This window comes from Typha latifolia, chromosome 4, assembly GCF_019914945.1.
Source record: "Typha latifolia isolate L0001 chromosome 4, TyphaL0001v2, whole genome shotgun sequence".
NCBI lineage: Eukaryota > Viridiplantae > Streptophyta > Magnoliopsida > Poales > Typhaceae > Typha > Typha latifolia.
Window position 1 is genome coordinate 3,406,854 of NC_133089.1, and position 19,010 is coordinate 3,425,863.

The following is a 19,010-nucleotide window of genomic DNA, read 5'->3' on the forward strand; positions in this document are numbered from 1 at the left end:
AAGGAAGAGGTTACCATGTTTCAAACTTTTCCTCCTTTTGTTTCTGTCTCTGTGTGTGTGTGTGTGTGTGTGTGTGTGTGTGCATATCACCACTTACATTTCACTCTTATTGAGAAGACTCAAAATATAGAAATTATCGTTTTCTTGCTGGTGAGTGAATATACTATTAGAGCAGGAGGCCTTTGGTCCAAATTCTGTGAAAAATATCTCTAGTTAGTTAATAATAATAATTATTTTTAATTTGAAACAGTTAGATCTCATATAAAAGCTAGAAGGAACCCAAATAATAAAGTTAGTTTAGGATAGAAATCAATGGATCAAGGGACTACCTAACCCGAACCCATCTCTTCCAACCATAAAGTTGTCTGGTTTGAATAGCAAACTAACTAGCTTTGCATGAAGAAGGTGTGAGGAATGGTGGGTGGTAATGAAAATAAATGATGAGTTTGGTAGTCTTTTCTCTCTTGTGTGGTACATTTCGTTTGGTGAAGGGGGGAAAAAGAAGAGGAGATTAATGATTAGTTTGGCCAAAAACCCAAGAAGATATGAGGCTTGGTATCATTGGCCATGACTATGTAGGCAGGAAGGGGAGAAAGGGAGGTGGGTGTCATGAGTAGTTCTCTTTTCTACATGGATCCTGCCTTCCATCCACTCATTAGATGTGACTCATTGGATTCTTGAACTAGGAGTGCTTGATGGCTATGCCAAGTAAGGTGTATTGGGTCTAGTTGGAACAAGCTTGAGTTTGATCTACTGTGGTTTGATCCAATTGGACTCAGAATAATGTCTTTCTTTTTCATTTTTCCTCTTCCTTTTCCATTTATTTTTTAGATAATAGAGCCGTAGTATATTGCTCCTTTAGCATAAGAACCCTAAAAGTCAGTTTATTATAGCCTAATGGTTGAGTTCTAACGATCCGTTGACAAAGTTTAAGCTTAGCTCATAATATATGTAATGAAACAATCCCTCATATCTCAATAAATTTGAACGTAAATTCTCTTAAATGACCAACATATGCAGGTTTCTGAAGAATATATATATATATATTCCCCTTAATTTAAAAAGGGAGATATGAATCATTTGGCGAATTTATCTAGATCCACTCCATATCAAGCTCTAGTAGTTGAAATTGAGAAGGGTGGGATTGGTAATGGAGTTGATATAGACTGGCATTAAGAATTTAAGACAGCATTACTGAAAGAAACTAACTTCAGGGGAACTGTCCTTGATATCCTTTTTTTTTCTGAACCAAAGTACAAGATTGAGCTGATTAAACCAGAAGGATAGACTCCTCATTTGTGGAGAAGACTCTTCTCAGAGATAAAAATTTCAACATAATCGATTGCCAACCCGAAGTACAGAACCAATTGGAGTGGTGCCATGGAGGGAAAATAAATCATTCATCCAAAACAAATACAAAAAAAAAGAGTTCATACAAAGTGGTACAGTAGATAGGAGGCTCTCTCATAGAGATTTCAAAAGGTAATCCAGAAGTGGTTCACAAATTTATCCTCCTCATGTTACAAAAGCATAAACATTCTCAGAAGATGGATGAGAAGATGGCAGAGATCAAGGCAATGGCAATGGTAGCATGAATGCTGATGTGAAGCATAATTCCTTTGGATGTACTGCTTGCAGTTGTTGGAGTGCTGGTGGTTGGGGAAGCACCTGAATTCAGAAATGGAGAATAAAAGATAAGAAATTGAATTACTCTGAGGCCAATTCTAGTTGCAATAAGAGGTGGATAAGTTTCATAAGATTAACCTTTGCTTGTAGCATTGGTAAAGATTCCATAATCCGGCGAGCCTGGCGAAATATTCAGAAGTTCTGATAGATAGAGTAGCAACAGGGGAAATGTAAGAATAATTTGATACTTTATCAACAATCAAACCTTATAACTAGAAGATAAAATAAAAATGATAAATTTATCCAATCCACAAATTAAAGCTCACAGAGTCCATAGCCACTTCAAAATTTTAATGACATAAATAACCAAATTATCGTTAATATATTTTCCATACAAACAAGTTATTAAACAACTAGACTACATTTCTCATCATGAAATCAGACTGTATTTTTTTTATTATGAATAATTAAATCTTTTTACATTATTGTTAACAGTTGACTAATGGTTGCAACTTGTTTCAGTTCAAAATGCATGGGAGTAGGTTGAAATTACGCTAGAATACATAGAATAAAACTGCAGTATACCCTAAAAGTTAAAAGAAGGTGATATATGCACTGTTCTTACTCGGACAGTCGGCGACGCTGCTGTTGGCCAGCTTGCAGGCTCCGGGGAGGGCGAGGAGGCGGTCGAAGTGCAGGCCGAGGTTCTTCAAGCTGCTCGACGCGCCGGAGTAAGACTGCTGGATGATGTAGCAGAGACAGACGGGGTCGGCCTTCCGGATGCTGGACACCGAGCTGCAGCAATCGCTCGTCGGCGTGTCGGCCTTCGCCGACGCATAGTCCAGGCAGTTGGTCAGCTTGGTGAACTCCTGCGAGCACTTGTCTTGGATTGAGTTGTCACACAAGGCATATCCTAGCAGACATGACAACAATACTAAGCAGAAGAGGAAGGGAGAAGTGTTGTTGTTGTTTAGACTCAACATGGCCTTAGTCTTGAGAGTATATATGTATGAGTCTTACTGTGGTAGAGGATGGACTTGGTGAGGATGATTACTTATAGAGATAGAGATGAAGAAGAAGAAGAGAGAGAGAGAGAGAGGTTGTGAGCATTGAATGAGAGTTTTAAGTGTAGATCTAGCTGTGTCTTTGGATGTTGGTGGCCGGTTTTAAATGAGACTGGTAGTATAATTTAATGTTGAGTTGGTTGGGCAGAGGTATGTGTACATAGAGATATCAAATTTGACTTCTTCTTTTTCCAGTGGATTATTTGATATTTGTCACAATGATCATAACAACTAAGGTTGTATTTATTTGTCATACCATATTAAAGCAATGAAAATGACAAATTATAAATCAATAGCTCCTCCAGTACTGTTTGATGCCAAGAATATTCCACTTCATATATAGCACTTGGTGTTCTAGATAAGGGTCTGTATCCAATCCTTTATAAGGATGATGAGGAAATTTTTGTAAAATTTAAACTTTTGGGCATATGGATTAAATTCTATTGGAATAGACTGGAGAAAGCTCATAGCTTAGATGAGTGATCATTTATTACTTTCAGATTGTGCAGTTGGGTGTTCTATGTAAAGGGACAGTATGTGCACTAGCCTTAGTGGCTTGTCATCTTCATAACTCATAAATAAGGCAGGTTATGGGCTATTTTACCTTCATAAATTTTGACCCAAACGTTTATAAATGTTGGCATAGTCTTGATTTGTTATTGAAAGTATATGAAATTGACTTAAATATCTCTTTGCAAAATATTAATCAAATAAAATATGTAACTTAAATATCTAATATAGCAAGTTATATATAAATATAATTATGACTATCGGATGCTCATGATTAGTGTGTTGATATGCATCTAATAATACAATTAACAATTATAACGTATTAGCAAGAGGAAAAAATAGAGAAAAAATTGACGAGAAAATAGTACAAGATTTAACAGTAAAATAAAGGCAATTTATTAGCAGTTTTTTTTTTTCTTCCAGTTACACATCTTTAATTCCCTCGACTTTATTGACGACTTATGAGATTCCAAATCCAATGAACTGAAGATTGCGGGTCGGGTTCAGGCCACCGGAACCATTTACTTATTACCTTAAGGGTGACGGATCGGGTTGGATCCTCCCGAAACTAATTCCTTGGTCTCTTCAAAGGAACGGTTGTGGATTCGAATCCGGTTCTCCAGAACTTTTAGGTTCCCTGATCTCATCGAATCTGCTTAAAATCGAATGTGGATCTAAAACTATTAGGAGGTGGCACAACTGGTGTGCTCGCCAGAGATTGGATCGGATCCGGCCCTTAAGGAACCAAATCCATCGGACGATCCGAACCCGCATGCTGACCATCCATTTGGGTCAATAGCCAACTTAGCCTAGTGCGAGTGCGACAAGAAATATTATGTCAAAAAAAGTTAAGGAATTTTCCAATTATTGATTTAAAAAACCTATTCAAATTATTCTGCACATGTTATGTCCAAAGTCTTATTTTTTTCATCTCTTCTACTATCCACATATTCTATTTTATAAATAAAAAATAAGAACACTTTAATTTGAATAATTCTTACTACTGAGAATATTTGAGTCAATTCTCACTTTTACCTTAATTTTATATCACATCAAAATTATTATACCACTAATTTAGTTTATAACAGAACACCCTATTTCCCTATTTTAAATTTAAGAAATAAGAGCAGCTACTCTGATATATATATATATATATATATATATTCTAATGGGCAACCAAACAGGGTTTATATGAATAACAAGAACATAGGGTGCAAAGTGTAAACTATGATGCTATTAGGGTGGAAACAATGTTTGGGCCATTATTGGGTCAAGACCGGCTCATTGATAAATCTGGCCCATCGGCTCATGGGAGCAAAATGGAGAGTTCGCATAGAGAAGTCTATGCGAGCTTCTTTTTCCACGATACCACTCCCCCCTCTCCCTCTTTCTCTCTCTCCTCCGATCTCGGAAGTCCTGAGAGATTCTCCTCGTCGAATCGAGCCAGCACCCTGCCGGAGACGAGGTTAGATATCTTTGTATCAGCTTTTTCTTCTCTTTAATCCTTCTGTCGACCCTCTTATTTATGTAATATTTCCTTCCGATCTATAAAATGATGCAATTTTGCTGTCAAATTGTGTTTTTTTTTCCTTTCTAGCTGTTCAAGCTTTGCTACGGATTATTGTGGTAGAAGATCTTGAATTAATTGCGGAGGTTATATCAAAATCATGTCTTGAGAGCTGTAGAATTGTAAAGCATTTGATTCTGCAGTAATCATAGAGACATAATTACAGATTTGTTTGCGGTGCTTAACGTTCTTTTATCTTCAGGGATGGACAAGCTGTTTTGTAGATTTGGGCATTTCTTCGTTGTAGCTATCTTGCTTTGTTTGCGGCCGGCGTTTGGAATTAGGTTTGTGATTGATAGGGAAGATTGTTTTTCCCATGCAATTCCTTATGAAGGGGATACGATTCGTGTCTCCTTTGTCGTGATCAAGGCAGATACTCCATGGCATTATAGCGAAGATGGTGTGGATCTCGTGGTATGCACTTGATGTTTAACTTTTCTGGATCTATAATAATATGGAGAATCTTTGATTGCTTGAACTTAATCGAGTGTGTTTCTAGTATTGGCATGTCATGATGAATTATATTTATTATTTCTTTTCTTTTAGATGTAGTTCATGAGTTAGTTGTGTTCCTCCTGCATGTATACAGTTATAGCTTTGATCATGCGTCTGAGTCTTTTTGTTTTGATGAATTGAAAAATGAGATGATATCTTTATTTTGGACAAGTATGACATGCTTGACCTGTTGTCCTCTGTATATAATTATTTATGTTCTTTTAAGTTAAACTTGCGTGATGGATTAGTACAGTTTGTCGAGCGTTACTAGTAATTTTGTATCATAGTTGCCATATTTTCAGTTGATTTTTAAACAGATTATGGAGGTATTATTTGCATAATCAAGGTGTCAAAGAAGAAATAGCTACAACTAAGGGATTGTCTTGTATGGCCAGATTAGCAAGTTTATTCATCTTTCTTTTTTTGTGATATTTCAAACAACAATAAAATATTTCCGTGTACACTAACATAGCATATCAACAATACAGATATCATAATGCTTCTAGGATTGTCTCCTCTCCAAACCTTTTAACCTTTGATTGTGGCTTTACATTGTTAAACTGCTACAGTCTGAAAAGTTCTTACACTTCTACTTTATTATATTTTTCCTGCTGCTGATAAATTATATCAATTAGATATCCCTAATGGATATAAAATGGCGATTTGTGTAGGAGAAAGATAAGATGAGTTTAGGTTTATGATTATCAAGTTGGGGAATCCTCGTAATTTTCAAGTACTTATGCTCAAAAGACTAGTTGCATATCCACCAGAAAGTCTATACATGTTGATATAAAACTTTTCATGCTATCAAGATACAATGTCTTTTATATTGATAAAAGGACATGAAGAGTGGACTCCAACATACTAATACAATTATTGGATCCTTAGATGGCTAGTGTGGACATGACAGTAAATTAATCTTCTGCATTTGCAATTGTATGAAGTGCACTCTTTCCTGGACATAACAGGATGGAATTCCATAGCTGAAGCGAAGTACAAGGGTTTGCTGGAAAATTCCATTTGATGGAATATGTGATTATAAAATCTAAATCAGCTCTGAACTCTTGGAATTTGATATGCAATATGAATAGAAATATTATGCTGATGGAATAGCTAAATGCTTACTGCTATATATTTGATGATGTTCATAAGGTTTCATACTGTTATTACATTGCTTCATCATTATTAAATAGATTCCATAGTTTTGGTAAATACCTTCCTAAGGTGTGACACTCCATCTCTTTTGCAGTTTGCTTTTTCGTGTTTTTTTTTCCTTTTAAACTTGTCTTTTTGGGTATTGTCTTATGTTCTGGCTAGACTTGTTTGCACATCTAGATTAGCATTTTGATTCCACATTTGCTTTCTTTATCAGGTAAAAGATCCCTCTGGCAGTCAAATTCATGACTCACGCGACAAGATTAGTGACAAGTTTGAATTTATAGTTCAGAAGAGAGGTCTCCATCGTTTCTGCTTCACCAACAAGTCTCCATATCATGAGACCATAGACTTTGATGTGCATATCAACCATTTTGTACACTTTGATGAACATGCTAAAGATGGTAAGCAATTTCTATTAACTTCACACAATGCAGAGCATGACTCCTCTTCTCTTTCCTCTTGAAATTTATGCAGAGCATTTTGCCCCTTTACTCGAACAAATTGCAAAACTAGATGAAGCTCTTTACAACATTCAGTTTGAACAGCATTGGTTGGAGGCTCAGACAGACCGCCAAGCAATATGTATGTCTCTCCACACTTTCTGTCTCCATTTTTATATTCAGAGCTTCTGACTTCCTTATACTTCTGTCATAAGTTACTTTTGTGAACACTCATCAGGAGAAGGATGACTCTTCTGTCTCCATCATTATGTTGGTAGTTGTTGACTTCCTTGTGCTTCTGTCATAAGTTACTTTCATGAACAGTCATTAAGGGAAGGAAAACTCTTCAAGATACTCCCTCTTATGGGATTATAGAGCATCATGTATAATTTTGGATACAGTATAATTACCAGAATCAGCATTTTCTTCACTGTTTGGCATGTCAGAGAAATGGTCATGTCCTAATGGTCTTGAAGGAGTTCTGATTCATGAAATCTCAATATATTCTATTCCCTGATTTTTCTTTTCATGCCTGAAAATCCAATTAAGATGATTTTTCACCAAAAAAGATAACCTACTAATATTATTATGTTTTTACCTCCTTGGCTGCAGTAAATGAGGGCATGAGTAGTAGGGCAATTCACAAGGCACTTTTTGAGTCAGCTGCTCTTATCGGAGCTAGTATTCTCCAAGTTTATCTCTTACGGCGTCTTTTCGAGCGAAAACTTGGCAGCTCAAGGGTTTAATTCTTCAAAAGCATTTCACTTGTACCTTATGCTTTTCTTCTGGACTCTGGATATAAGATTAGATACTTTAGGGCTCTATATATTTCCTCTACTTATTTTTGGACCAATTTCAGAATTTTGACAAGACTTTGCAGCATTATCTGTGACAGTGAATGTACATTTTTAATTATGTGGATAGCTGGTTGTGCACTTTTTTCCTAATTGATTATCTCTGCTCTCAAGTTTGAATCTCATAGTTTCATGCATTTTTTATTCTTTTTCTTTTTGATGAGAACTACTAACTGTTATATCTTATGAAATACTTATTTTGAATATATAAGTAGGAAGCTACATTTAGAAAGGGAATTGGCCTGTTATCAGACAATGGAGCAGCTCGAGAGATTGTTTTGCTTTCTTGATATCCACAAAAAAACTTCTTTGACCTGGAGTCTTAATTTTGATAAACAATGGCTGCTCAAATCTTTCTGGTCTCAGCTATACTATTAGGTTCATTGTGCTCCTGGCCTTTGTTGTTTCATCTAATTGTGTAAAGATATTCTTAATTCCTCTTTTTTCCTTGAGATATTGAGAACCACATTAGAGAAGTAAATGGAGGAAAATGTCATCCTAACATTTTTGTACATTTCTAAGTTTATCATGACCAGGTTATCTAATGTTTAAGATGCCCTTTCTCCTGTCCTTTGGTATATTAGGGCAAGTTAGTAATCGCTCTATTGGTGAGTGTTTGAATGTATTTGTCATACAAAGTCTAACTTGGGAATATTATAAACTTGCCCTAATATTTTTCCTTAGAGAACCACAGGGAGTGCTACATGTTTCAATGCTTAATTGTATACTGATTGCTACTGCAACATATTAGGTACATTTTCTCATGCTACAGAAAGCAGCACATGGTGTCCCCTTTAAATATGCAGTTATGGTTGAACAGAATAATACTGGTGTTCTTTGTTTCACCATGAGACATGCTGAGATGTTTTATCGTACTGTGTCTGTAAGTTCCTACACTCTAGTTAATCTTGGGCAGTTTGTGGACAAACTTTCAGATGCTGAAGAGGAGATTCCATGAGGAATCATTGTGTTAACTCAATAGCGAGGCACACGAGATGGTAAAAGTTAATTTTTCATTAAATTTCGAGCACCTCTGACAATTATGTTTGCTGACCAACAATATATTCATGGTCTGATTGCAATGTTGCCATGATCCAAGAACAGTTAACTGCCCTTTTTGTCTGCATCCATGGTTAAGAAGCTTGGTTGTGTAGTTAATATGTTATCTGTCTGAAGAGTACTATTTGATTGCTAATAGTAAAGATGCCTAGTAAATCAGCAAGTATAGTTTAAAGCTAGAGAGCAGATTGTTATGAACTGCAGTAGATTTTGCCGATAGAAACCATTCAATCCACTGATAGATGAGCTACTGAATATGGAGGGACCTGCAAACTGGCATTGTTTCGGATTAGCCCTCAAGGTGCACGTCGGAAGACAAACTAATATTTACTTTTGAGACGGTGCAATTACTTAGGTTATTATTGTAGCCTAGTGGTTGAATCTTAATAAAATTTTCACTAGAATCAAGTGTGGCTCTATTTTTTTTTTTTTCAAAATAGTTAGTCTAGTTGGCAAACCTATATTTCGGAGAGTACTTGCTCCTGTTATTTTGCATATAATTAGCCCATGGGCCATTCAAAGACTGCAATTCATGAACCTGCTCCTAAATTTAATTGATGCCAATTATGTTCTCCCCATGATAGGATGCATCACATGGTAAATTGGTAAGCATCTACCTACTGGACTCAACAAAATCTTTAAAATCTTTAAAAGGTGCCAAGCTCCATGAACCCCATCAGAAGAAAATCTTAAAAGAATCTCTACACAAAATGTAGGGTAGACAAGTGTAAATAGGAAGATTGGCATTGGGAGATCATTAGAGATACACACAAAGGTATGGTGCCCCAAAGGTTGAATCCACAACCAAGAAGTCAAATAGAAAGGGAGAAAGGAAAGAGAACATAACATAACAATATAGATAACACTGCATCTCCCTTGACCCACCTAAGAGATCCATTCACAAGGTCACTTTGGGAAGGGTGGAAGACTGGAAGATAATGAGGGACCACCCCTCTTCCACCATACCCATACTTTAAAACCAACACATCTTGTGCCATATGGTGGGTGACTCACCATTTTAATACATGTAATATCAATCTCTCTCTCTCTCTCTCTCTCTCATGCACACAATTGTAGAGGAGTGTTTGAATCTTGTAATCCAAGGGGCAGCAAAAAGTGTTTCTCTTTCCTCTTCAATCCACTCTCATCCAATTAAAGAGACGCCAAGCAATCACAAGCACAAGCACACGCACAAACCCACCACGCACAAAAGGATAATAAAAGAAAGGTGACATCTCCATCCCATAAGCTTATATAAAAAGAGTGAGATAGCACAGGGAGGAAAGATATCGAAGTACACTAAAGAAGATAGAAAGGAGGAATCCTTGGTTCTCCTCTTTTCTCTGTCTCCTCCACCCCCCATTGAAAGCAGAGGTTGGTTTCACCATGATGAGTTGTGGGTCTCCTCCTACTGAAGTTGAGGATGAGTATGAGAAGCTGGTCATTCGAATGAACCCACCAAGGTGAGAGCTTTGCTGAGTTCTTTTTTGTTGGTAGGAGCTTTTGATTTTTGTTCAATTTGGATACCTTTTTAATCTATTCGTTTCTTTAGAGTCACCGTGGATAACACTTCAGATATAGCAGCCACTTTGGTGAAGGTGATCTATTTGGGATGTTTGCCGTTGTTGGTCTTTCGGATTTCTCTCTCTTGGGTTTTGACCTGTGAGTTCTTGTTTGGTTTCTATCGCAGGTGGACAGTGCTAATAAATTTGGGAGCTTGTTAGAAGTAGTGCAGGTTTTGACTGATTTGAAGATTACCATCAGAAGAGCTTATATTTCCTCTGATGGAGAATGGTTTATGGATGGTGAGCAACATTATAAAAATGAATTACAACTATGTACATGGTCTTCCAATTTTATTCTTCTTACATGGTCTTCCAATTTTATTCTTCTTTCAGTTTATGTTATTGAGTAGACTGCGCACTTGTTTGCAGTGTTCCATGTTGTAGACCATGAAGGAAATAAACTTTCTGATAGTGAAGTCATCAACAGGATTGAACAGGTGGAGTACCAATATCCAATTGTTTTCTCTAAGTTTCATTTCATGCCCTTTTTTTTACAGTAGTGTGATCAGCCAAGGTAGTACCTTTTAGTTTGGGAAAGTTCTTATAATGGAAAATCTCTGTCCATAAATCAGAAGAGAAGCTCATTTCGAAATTCATAAGTTCGATTTGTTTTAGGTCTAGTACACATTGAATCAACTTGGATTAATTTCTGGTACACATTGAATCAACTTGGATTAATTTAATTCAGGGGATGTGGATCTTCATACTAGTTGAGTCTTTAAGGTTTGTGAGCAGAATATAACAAATTTCTTTCTTGTTCAAGTACTTCTTAAGAATAATTGAAATTGTCCATTTTATCACCATGATTCCCAGGTCATTTACAGAGAAGAAAGGACATCTGCTGTTGATTCTTTTAGCATCTTCCTTTTAGGTAGTACTGAAAGTATCTAATCATTGTAATGGATTTATTCCCAATAATGCTTCAATAAGGATGCTTTTTTAACTTCCTTTCGATGATAACTTTTGTTCAATAACATCATATAACAAGCTCTTCAGCAGTCTTTCAAAGTTTTGATTTTGTGGTTTTCTTCATCTTGCAGTCATTAGGTGCCAAAGCGCTTAGGCTTCAATCTTCGAAAAGTTCAGTTGGTATTCAAGCCATCGCAGGACATACGTCTGTCGAACTGATCGGGAGAGATAGACCAGGGCTACTTTCAGAGGTCTTTGCTGTTCTCACAGACCTTAAGTGCAATGTCGTGGCAGCTGAGGTCTGGACCCATAATTCACGAATGGCATCGGTAGTTTATGTAACAGATGGCGCCACAGGTGGACCAATAAATGACTCTGACTGGCTTGATAAAATCAAGGTATTGCTTCGCTATGTCCTAAAAGGGAACCGAGATAAACGGAGTGCTAAAACAGCAATCTCCAAAGGTGCGACCCACAAAGAGAGGAGGCTCCATCAAATAATGTGCGCTGATCGAGATTACAACAGTGAAGATGAGAGCTTGGAAGAGGAAGAGGAGACAAGTGACAGGAATAAACCATTTGTTACAGTCGAGAATTGCATCGAGAAAGAGTATACGGTTGTGAATGTGAGGTGCAAGGACCGCCCTAAGCTACTCTTTGATACTATCTGCACTCTGACTGATATGAAGTTTGTGGTGTTCCACGGTACTGTTATAACTGAAGGACCAGAAGCACATCAGGTTTAACCTTTAGCCCTCCTTAGTTACTACTGCAACTTTTCGAGTTACCTTCTTATTTCACAATGCATGGTGACCCTTATATTTATTGCTTCTAAAGTTCTCACCAACTGACTCTCTTGATTCTACTTTATGCTTTTTAGTGCTATATTGTGAAGCTTCTTGGATCTGATTAGTCTTTGTTAGATTTACATCATATAAAAGGAAGGTGTTCTTCCTTTAGCTTTGCGTACGTCTCAGTTTGACACTGAATTGCTGATAAGCTTGGAACTACTCATCTAAATATCTCATAATGTCTGCTAAACCAGAAATTATTGAGAAAGCAGCATTTGCTTCTGTGATAAAGATTAGTACCTTGAAGCACACTGTTATTTCCCTCTCACTCTATTCTGTAGGAATACTATATTAGACACCTTGATGAAAGCCCTGTGAGCTCCGAAGGTGAGCGGCAGCGATTAGTTCATTGCTTGGAAGCTGCAATCCAGAGGAGAAACACTGAAGTATGTGTACAATTAAATCGAATATTTTGTCAATAAATCCTTGCTGACTTCACAGTAAAGTAAGAATAATTTCACATTCCAGGGCTTAAGGCTGGAGCTCTGCTGTGAAGACAGGGTCGGCCTCTTGTCCGATGTTACCCGAATCTTCCGAGAGAATGGTCTTGCAGTCAGCCAAGCAGAGGTATCTACACGGGGGTCTCAGGCCATGAATGTGTTCTATGTCATGGATGCATCAGGAAACCCAGTTCAGAGCCACACAATTGAGGCTGTTAGAAATGAAATCGGAGAGAGGATTCTCCATGTCAAGGATGATTCGAGTTCGACATCAAGGGATAGTGGAAGGCTTTCTTTTGGAAACATGATCAGGTCCAGATCAGAGAAGTTTCTCTATAATTTGGGCTTAATAAGGTCATGCTCTTGAGACTGACAGTATACTGAAGTAAGTCACTTGGGATTGTTTCTGTAATGCTTGGATGTTAAGAGTTTATACTCAGGCATCCTGGTGATCTTAGTTTAGGCCTTACATCCAAAGAACTTCGTAAAATTCTTAGGTAAAAGGGACATGCTGATCATGTAAATATAGCTATTTCTTGATCATCAGCGACTATTCCTGGAAAAAAAAAGCTTGCAAGCTTTTCAAGCTCTAAATTAATCCATCAATGTCACTGTCTTCAAGAAGGAAAAAATTTATGCAAGTTTTAGAAGACAAATAATCTTACAGTCATCTTTAGTGACAAGTGATCAACTGAGTGAATAATCTTACAGTAGATGAAAAGCATCAGAAGCCTTGCAAACAGAAGGATTGAAGTTGATCTAAAATTCAAGTTCCTCACAAATGTAGACCTCAAGTGCAGCTTTTAGAATCAAAGGTATCTTATTTTTTTTACCTTTAAGTTAGGTCAAGTTGAATGCCAATAAACTAGTATTTGTTAGTTAAATCTAATGGATTTGGAGCAGACATACTTGGATCACAGATTTAGTTTTTGGCTAATAAACTAACGAAAAGTACTAGACAGAACAGCGACGGCCAAATTTCAATGAAAACTAAAGCAAAAACGCATTGATTAGGATTAGAACTATCGAGATTTCTAATTTTGACATTTATATTTGATCATAGAAGTCTAAAAATCTAAACTTCAAAACTGTCACATAATCTCGAGAAGACATGCATAGAAAGAGAAGTAAAATACGAATATTATTGTTACATGAATGGTTCTAGGATTTGTCTTGTCATGGGATGAGCATATGTAGAATTCAGAGGAAATCATGAGGGGGGGGGGGTCAGAACATAGATACGCTGATAATAACAGTTCATGGTGTTATTATTAGGCCATAACGAGATGACGCTTGTGACAATGATTGCTTTCGGTGCTTTTTGGTGCTTTGACCCCACCCCCATATATATCCTATATATATTTATATATAGAGCTAGAGAGAGAGAGAGAAGATTTGGTAGTCTTCAACTCTGGTCCCTCTCCTCTCCTCTCCTCTCCTCTGATCCTATCCCTAAGTTGGGCCAGAATTAAATTCGTCACTTGCCCAGTTGACCACTTGCCCCACTGATGGATTTCTTTCCACGTTGTGACGCCAACTCTTCTGAACCTGATTCGAGCCGGTTAAATTAAGTATTGTGGGACCCGCCGCATCCAGGAAACCTGTGGCATCGGACCCGATAAAGATCCGAGATCTGCTTCTCGGGTCACGTGTCTCGAGTTTGCAGACCCACTAGCCTACTCCTCCCGCTGGGATGATGTGTACCGACACGTGTAAGCCGCTAACACGCACACACTTGGCCTGTAGAAATTGGTCCACTTGCGTCTTTGAATCTTTTGGAGAATGGAGAGCCTTTTCATCAGGGCTACCTTATAGTGCGTGCTCTCATATCCCCCCCAACCAAAATATATTATTCTTTACCATGATTTGTATACAAAAAAAATAATAATAATAAATAAAAATTTAAGTCATCAAAGTACTCCCAAAGATTCATATCTCTCTCTCTCTCTCTCTCTCTAAGGATATTTTTCACATTCCTATTCTTGATTCTCCAAATCATCCAGCTCCCTATTTGGCCAATGAGGCACCCTAAAATTGTTCTCCCACACCCACAAGCAAGGAATATTCAGTTGTGATAAAGATACCAGCATCAAGTACACCAAAGAACAATATTAATGAAACCGAAAGGAGATTAACTTAGAAACAACTCCTTTTTAGAACCCTATGCCTTAGAGGAAATGGGCCCACTTGTGATGGCCCTTTGAATTTCAAGGGCCGTGAACTCTTGTGTAATTACTAACTAATTACAGGGTTAATTGTATATATATTTTTCATCCTCCCAACTATTATTTTGTATCATTTTCACCCCTCTTCCAACTCTCCTCTTAAAACTGGATTTTGAAGAAATTGTAGAAGATCTGTTTATAGTTTGCTATCATGGATGGCAGCAAAAGAGAAAAGGGAATGATACAAAAGGAAGATGGGAGCATTTTTATTTATCTATTAAGTTAGCCAAAATTTAAAGAGTTTTTATTGAAATATTCACCCATGAAGTTTAGTCAATGTCATACATGTCAACATTTTCAAGGGTTAAGTCATACAATTGACCCCTAATTATACTTACCATCATGATTTTGGGCCCACCAATACCGTTAGCCGCCACACCCTTCCACGCTCCGAAAGATACAATTAGGAATAGGAACAAGTTTGGGCCCTACTTGGGCCTGTAAGATATTTCGACCTTATGACGTGGCCCGACAAGGTCCTTTCGTTTGGCTGACCTGGCAGATTTCTAGTGGATGAATCCAGTGGCCGTTGTTCTTTTGATTATCAAAGCTCCAGGTCGCTCAGGTAACGGTTGCATTAAATCGAAAATAAAATACTACCCGGCTGGGATGAAGCCACGTGTCCCACGTCACTGACTAATCAAACGGCTGCTCCTCACTAGGAGCTGGAGCAATACCAAGAATTAGACCGGATTTGGCTCATTGGTCCATGTTGGTTATAAAAGATTATGGATACTTTCGCATGATACTCGTTTCTATAAGATATTTTAATTAAAATTTAAGATATGATAGGATTCAAATTTTAAGGTAAGAAATATTATTTCATAGGATGCTGCGACCTTCAACGAGGAAGTCAACGAGCAAATCACCGAATCCGACCGGTCCAATCGAACCGGCTCTCCCCCCCAAAAGGAAAAAAAAAATCTCGTCCGGTCCGAAACATTCCGCATGTGGAACGCTTGCCAAGAAAGATCCCGGGGGACAGATCACCTGCCCTTCTCCGTAAGAAAAAGATACATCTTTATTGCCCGTCAGGCCACCCGGCCAATAAGACCCTGCCCCGTCACAGAAAGATTCCATGTCGGAGTCCGGGCAGCCCCTTGCCCGGGAAATCTAGTTGAAGAGGGTACTTAAAAGTTTTAAACGGCTAAGGAAAAAAAGTAAAAATATATCCTACTATTCCAGTATTTTATTCTTCTTCCTATTAAAAACGCGCGGCCTTTCCTTTTCTAATCCTACCCCTCTCTCTCTCTCTCTCTTCCTAATTCTTCTGCTCTGTTCTCTTGCTGAGTACTTATAGGTGAGATTGGTGCTTCTCCTCTCTATGCTTGTTCTTTATTTCGCTATTTGATTGGAGGTTGTCTCTGAGAGGCGATTGATGGGGAGTTTCCAAGGAGCGGATGTTGATGATGATGAGTATGCAAAGCTTGTTAGGAGGATGAACACACCAAGGCATGATGTTTTCTCATATTTAAAAAAAAAAAAAAAAATCTGATTTGATTTCATTTGGGTCTATGGTTTTGAACTTAGATCATTCTTGGGTTTGTTTCTTTGTTCGCATTTAGTTCATGGTCTTGGTTGTTTTTTGAGTTCAGGTGTAAAGATTTTTAACTTTGATTTCCTTGGTAATTTTGGGTCTATTATGATTTACTATGAAATTTTTGTTAGGCTTATTAAGTTTGCCTTTAATGTGCTTTTATTGCAGGGCTTAAGTTTAGTTGTAACAGCTGCAGTAAACTTCTTTTCATTGCATTAATGAGATGAAGTGCCTTTTTTTTTATAAAAAATTCTTTCCTTGATAAGAGGATTAGTTCATATAAGCTATTGTCCAAGGTTTATACCTTATCCTTTATTCTACTTCTGTGTCTTCTGTTTTATATACTACCTTTCTGAGAGTCTGTTGAGCTATATAATGGAAGGATTTTTTTTTAAAAGATTCATCTCCGATTTTGATTTGATTTTGAATCTTAATTAGTTTATTCGGTGTACATAGAGAACTTTGGAGTTTGATGTATTGGGTTTTCTTCTCTTTCAATTAGGAAGCCTTTACTTTTGCCTTTATTTTTATTTTTCTCCTAAGTAGCTCCTTATATGATCCTTGCTTTCTATTCCTCTCACTGTTGCAGGGTCTTTATTGAAAATGACACATGCGACAACGCGACTGTTATTAGAGTAAGATCTGATTTCCATTCAGAATTACAGTGACAACAGCCATATAGATTCTTTTTTGCAAGCATAACATATTTTTTTTGTCTAGCTGCTACTAATGTTTATATATCCAATCAGGTGGGTAGTGTTAAAAAGCACGGCATTCTACTTGAAGTTGTTCAATTCTTCGCCGATCTCAACCTTATCATCACTAAGGCCTATATATCTTCAGATGGAAGTTGGTTCATGAATGGTAAGTTTTTTCCCCCTCTTAATTCAGAGGAGGAAGACGAAATATTGAATTCTAATATTTCTATACATAATTAATTTATGGATCTTTATCTGATCATTGTTCAGTGTTCAATGTGACGGATTGTGACGGAAACAAACTCTGGAACAAAGAGATCATCAGCTACATTCAAGAAGTAAGAAACTTGATCTGAACAATGAGTTACTATTCTGAAATTTATATAGCTAATGCGTTGGTCTCAAATTTTTTTTTTGCCAGTCCATAGAAACAGATGATTGTATCATTCCTTCAGTCAGGAGCTCAGTTAGTGTAATGCCCTCCCAAGAATACACCTCCATTGAGCTAACCGGCACCGACCGGCCTGGCCTTCTCTCTGAAGTATGCGCGGTACTCAGAGACCTCAACTGCAATGTAGTGAAAGCCGAGGTCTGGACACACAACACACGGGCTGCCGCTGTCGTCCATGTAACCGATGAGACCACGGGGCACGCGTTTGAAGATGCAAAGAAACTTTCCATGATCAAGGAATTCCTTTGCAATGTAATGCAAGGGGATAGCAGTTCAAAGGGAGCAAAGATGGCTGTCTCCTTGGGGCAAACTCACACTGAGAGGAGGCTACATCAGATGATGCTTGATGATAGAGACTACGAGCAAATCGGGAAGGCACATTGCGAGGAAAATAAGAGCAGGCCTCAGGTTGCCATCATGGATTACAGCGACAGGGGCTACACAGTTGTAATTCTGAAATCAAAGGACAGGCCAAAGCTACTGTTTGATACTCTCTGCACTCTCACAGACATGCAGTATGTTGTGTTCCATGGAACAGTGAACACTGGGAACAATGAGGCCTACCAGGTATGTATCAACATAACAATGCGCGATAAAGTTTGATATTAATTCAACTTTCTGAGACTGTATACTTCTTGATTGTAGGAATATTACATTCGACATGTTGATGGACACCCGATGAGCTCTGAAGCCGAGCGTAGTCGAGTTATTCAGTGCCTTGAGGCAGCTATCGAAAGGCGAGCATCAGAGGTAGCAACTTATTCTATAGCTACTGAAATCATCTTTGGTGAAGCTTGTCAAGCTTAGTACACTGTTTTGGTTCCCAGGGACTTGAATTAGAACTCCAGACAGAGGACAGGGTTGGACTTCTTTCGGAGATCACCCAAATATTTCGAGAGCATGGTTTGTGCATCAGAAGGGCAGAGATATCGACAAAAGGTGGAAGAGCTGTGGACACTTTCTATGTATCTGAGATATCCGGGAACACCGTAGATGCCAAGACGATTGATTCGATCCGCAAGCAGATCGGCGAGATGAGCCTAAGGGTGAAGAAGAATTATCAATCTCATAAGCCTCTGAATGAGACGAATACAGCACGGTTTCTCTTCAGTAATTTCTTCAAGGGATGCTCACTTCAGAGTTTTCAGTTGGTTAGATCATTCTCCTGAATTCAAATACGTAGATCCTGGACACAACTTTGACACGGATTGGCATAGATTTCATTCATGTAAATGTCTTGAAATCCAGTAACACGATTATTAATATTGACTGAATTGATGCAATTCTGACATAAATTGTGCAGAGAATGTGCATACTTCGGTAACTCATCTTTAAATATGCTGTACATAAACTCTATTGTATTGTACAGAGAATGTACATACTTGAGCATAAGTTAATATGAAAATTTAGGTAGATTATCAGTAAGTATCACTCGTATGATCAGGTTGGACAACAATTCTTTTTTCTGTCATCATTTTGTCAAGACAAGGAACGGGTATTTTTATCCAAATTATCAATCTAAGATGATTCATTTTGACACTTCAATTCTTTTCTTTCTTTT

General features: G+C 37.7%; 4 protein-coding genes across 6 annotated transcripts; 3 read left to right on the forward strand and 1 right to left on the reverse strand.

Moving 5' to 3' along the window:
* Nucleotides 1-1,317: 1,317 nt before the first annotated feature.
* On the reverse strand, nucleotides 1,318-2,788 carry LOC140785886 (non-specific lipid transfer protein GPI-anchored 1). The gene is made up of 3 exons (XM_073133974.1): nucleotides 2,252-2,788; nucleotides 1,765-1,827; nucleotides 1,318-1,668 (listed from the first exon to the last, which is right to left on the reverse strand). Exons 1-3 carry the CDS (start codon nucleotides 2,607-2,609, stop codon nucleotides 1,541-1,543), a joined length of 549 nt encoding a protein of 182 aa, XP_072990075.1. The 5' UTR covers nucleotides 2,610-2,788; the 3' UTR covers nucleotides 1,318-1,540.
* A 1,704-nt stretch (nucleotides 2,789-4,492) lies between these two features.
* Nucleotides 4,493-7,807, forward strand: LOC140785448 (transmembrane emp24 domain-containing protein p24beta2-like). The gene is made up of 5 exons (XM_073133266.1): nucleotides 4,493-4,665; nucleotides 4,970-5,181; nucleotides 6,635-6,821; nucleotides 6,895-7,002; nucleotides 7,473-7,807. The coding sequence occupies exons 1-5, from the start codon at nucleotides 4,509-4,511 to the stop codon at nucleotides 7,604-7,606; spliced, it is 798 nt and encodes a 265-aa protein (XP_072989367.1). The 5' UTR covers nucleotides 4,493-4,508; the 3' UTR covers nucleotides 7,607-7,807.
* Nucleotides 7,808-9,850: 2,043 nt separating this feature from the next.
* On the forward strand, nucleotides 9,851-13,221 carry LOC140786765 (ACT domain-containing protein ACR4-like). Of its 2 annotated transcripts, XM_073135399.1 has the most exons (7): nucleotides 9,851-10,236; nucleotides 10,326-10,371; nucleotides 10,464-10,578; nucleotides 10,708-10,775; nucleotides 11,379-11,987; nucleotides 12,380-12,484; nucleotides 12,567-13,221. In XM_073135399.1, exons 1-7 carry the CDS (start codon nucleotides 10,160-10,162, stop codon nucleotides 12,903-12,905), a joined length of 1,359 nt encoding a protein of 452 aa, XP_072991500.1. In that variant the 5' UTR covers nucleotides 9,851-10,159; the 3' UTR covers nucleotides 12,906-13,221. The 2 variants fall into 2 exon arrangements, with proteins under 2 accessions (XP_072991500.1, XP_072991501.1); XM_073135400.1 differs by lacking the exon at nucleotides 10,326-10,371 and having other exon boundaries at nucleotides 9,852-10,236.
* Nucleotides 13,222-15,959: 2,738 nt separating this feature from the next.
* LOC140787580 (ACT domain-containing protein ACR6-like) lies at nucleotides 15,960-18,874 on the forward strand. 2 transcript variants are annotated; one of them, XM_073136575.1, is made up of 7 exons: nucleotides 15,960-16,063; nucleotides 16,890-16,935; nucleotides 17,050-17,164; nucleotides 17,269-17,336; nucleotides 17,420-18,016; nucleotides 18,095-18,199; nucleotides 18,277-18,841. In XM_073136575.1, the coding sequence occupies exons 3-7, from the start codon at nucleotides 17,158-17,160 to the stop codon at nucleotides 18,616-18,618; spliced, it is 1,119 nt and encodes a 372-aa protein (XP_072992676.1). In that variant the 5' UTR covers nucleotides 15,960-16,063; nucleotides 16,890-16,935; nucleotides 17,050-17,157; the 3' UTR covers nucleotides 18,619-18,841. The 2 variants fall into 2 exon arrangements, with proteins under 2 accessions (XP_072992676.1, XP_072992675.1); XM_073136574.1 differs by having other exon boundaries at nucleotides 15,997-16,215; nucleotides 18,277-18,874.
* Nucleotides 18,875-19,010: the final 136 nt, after the last annotated feature.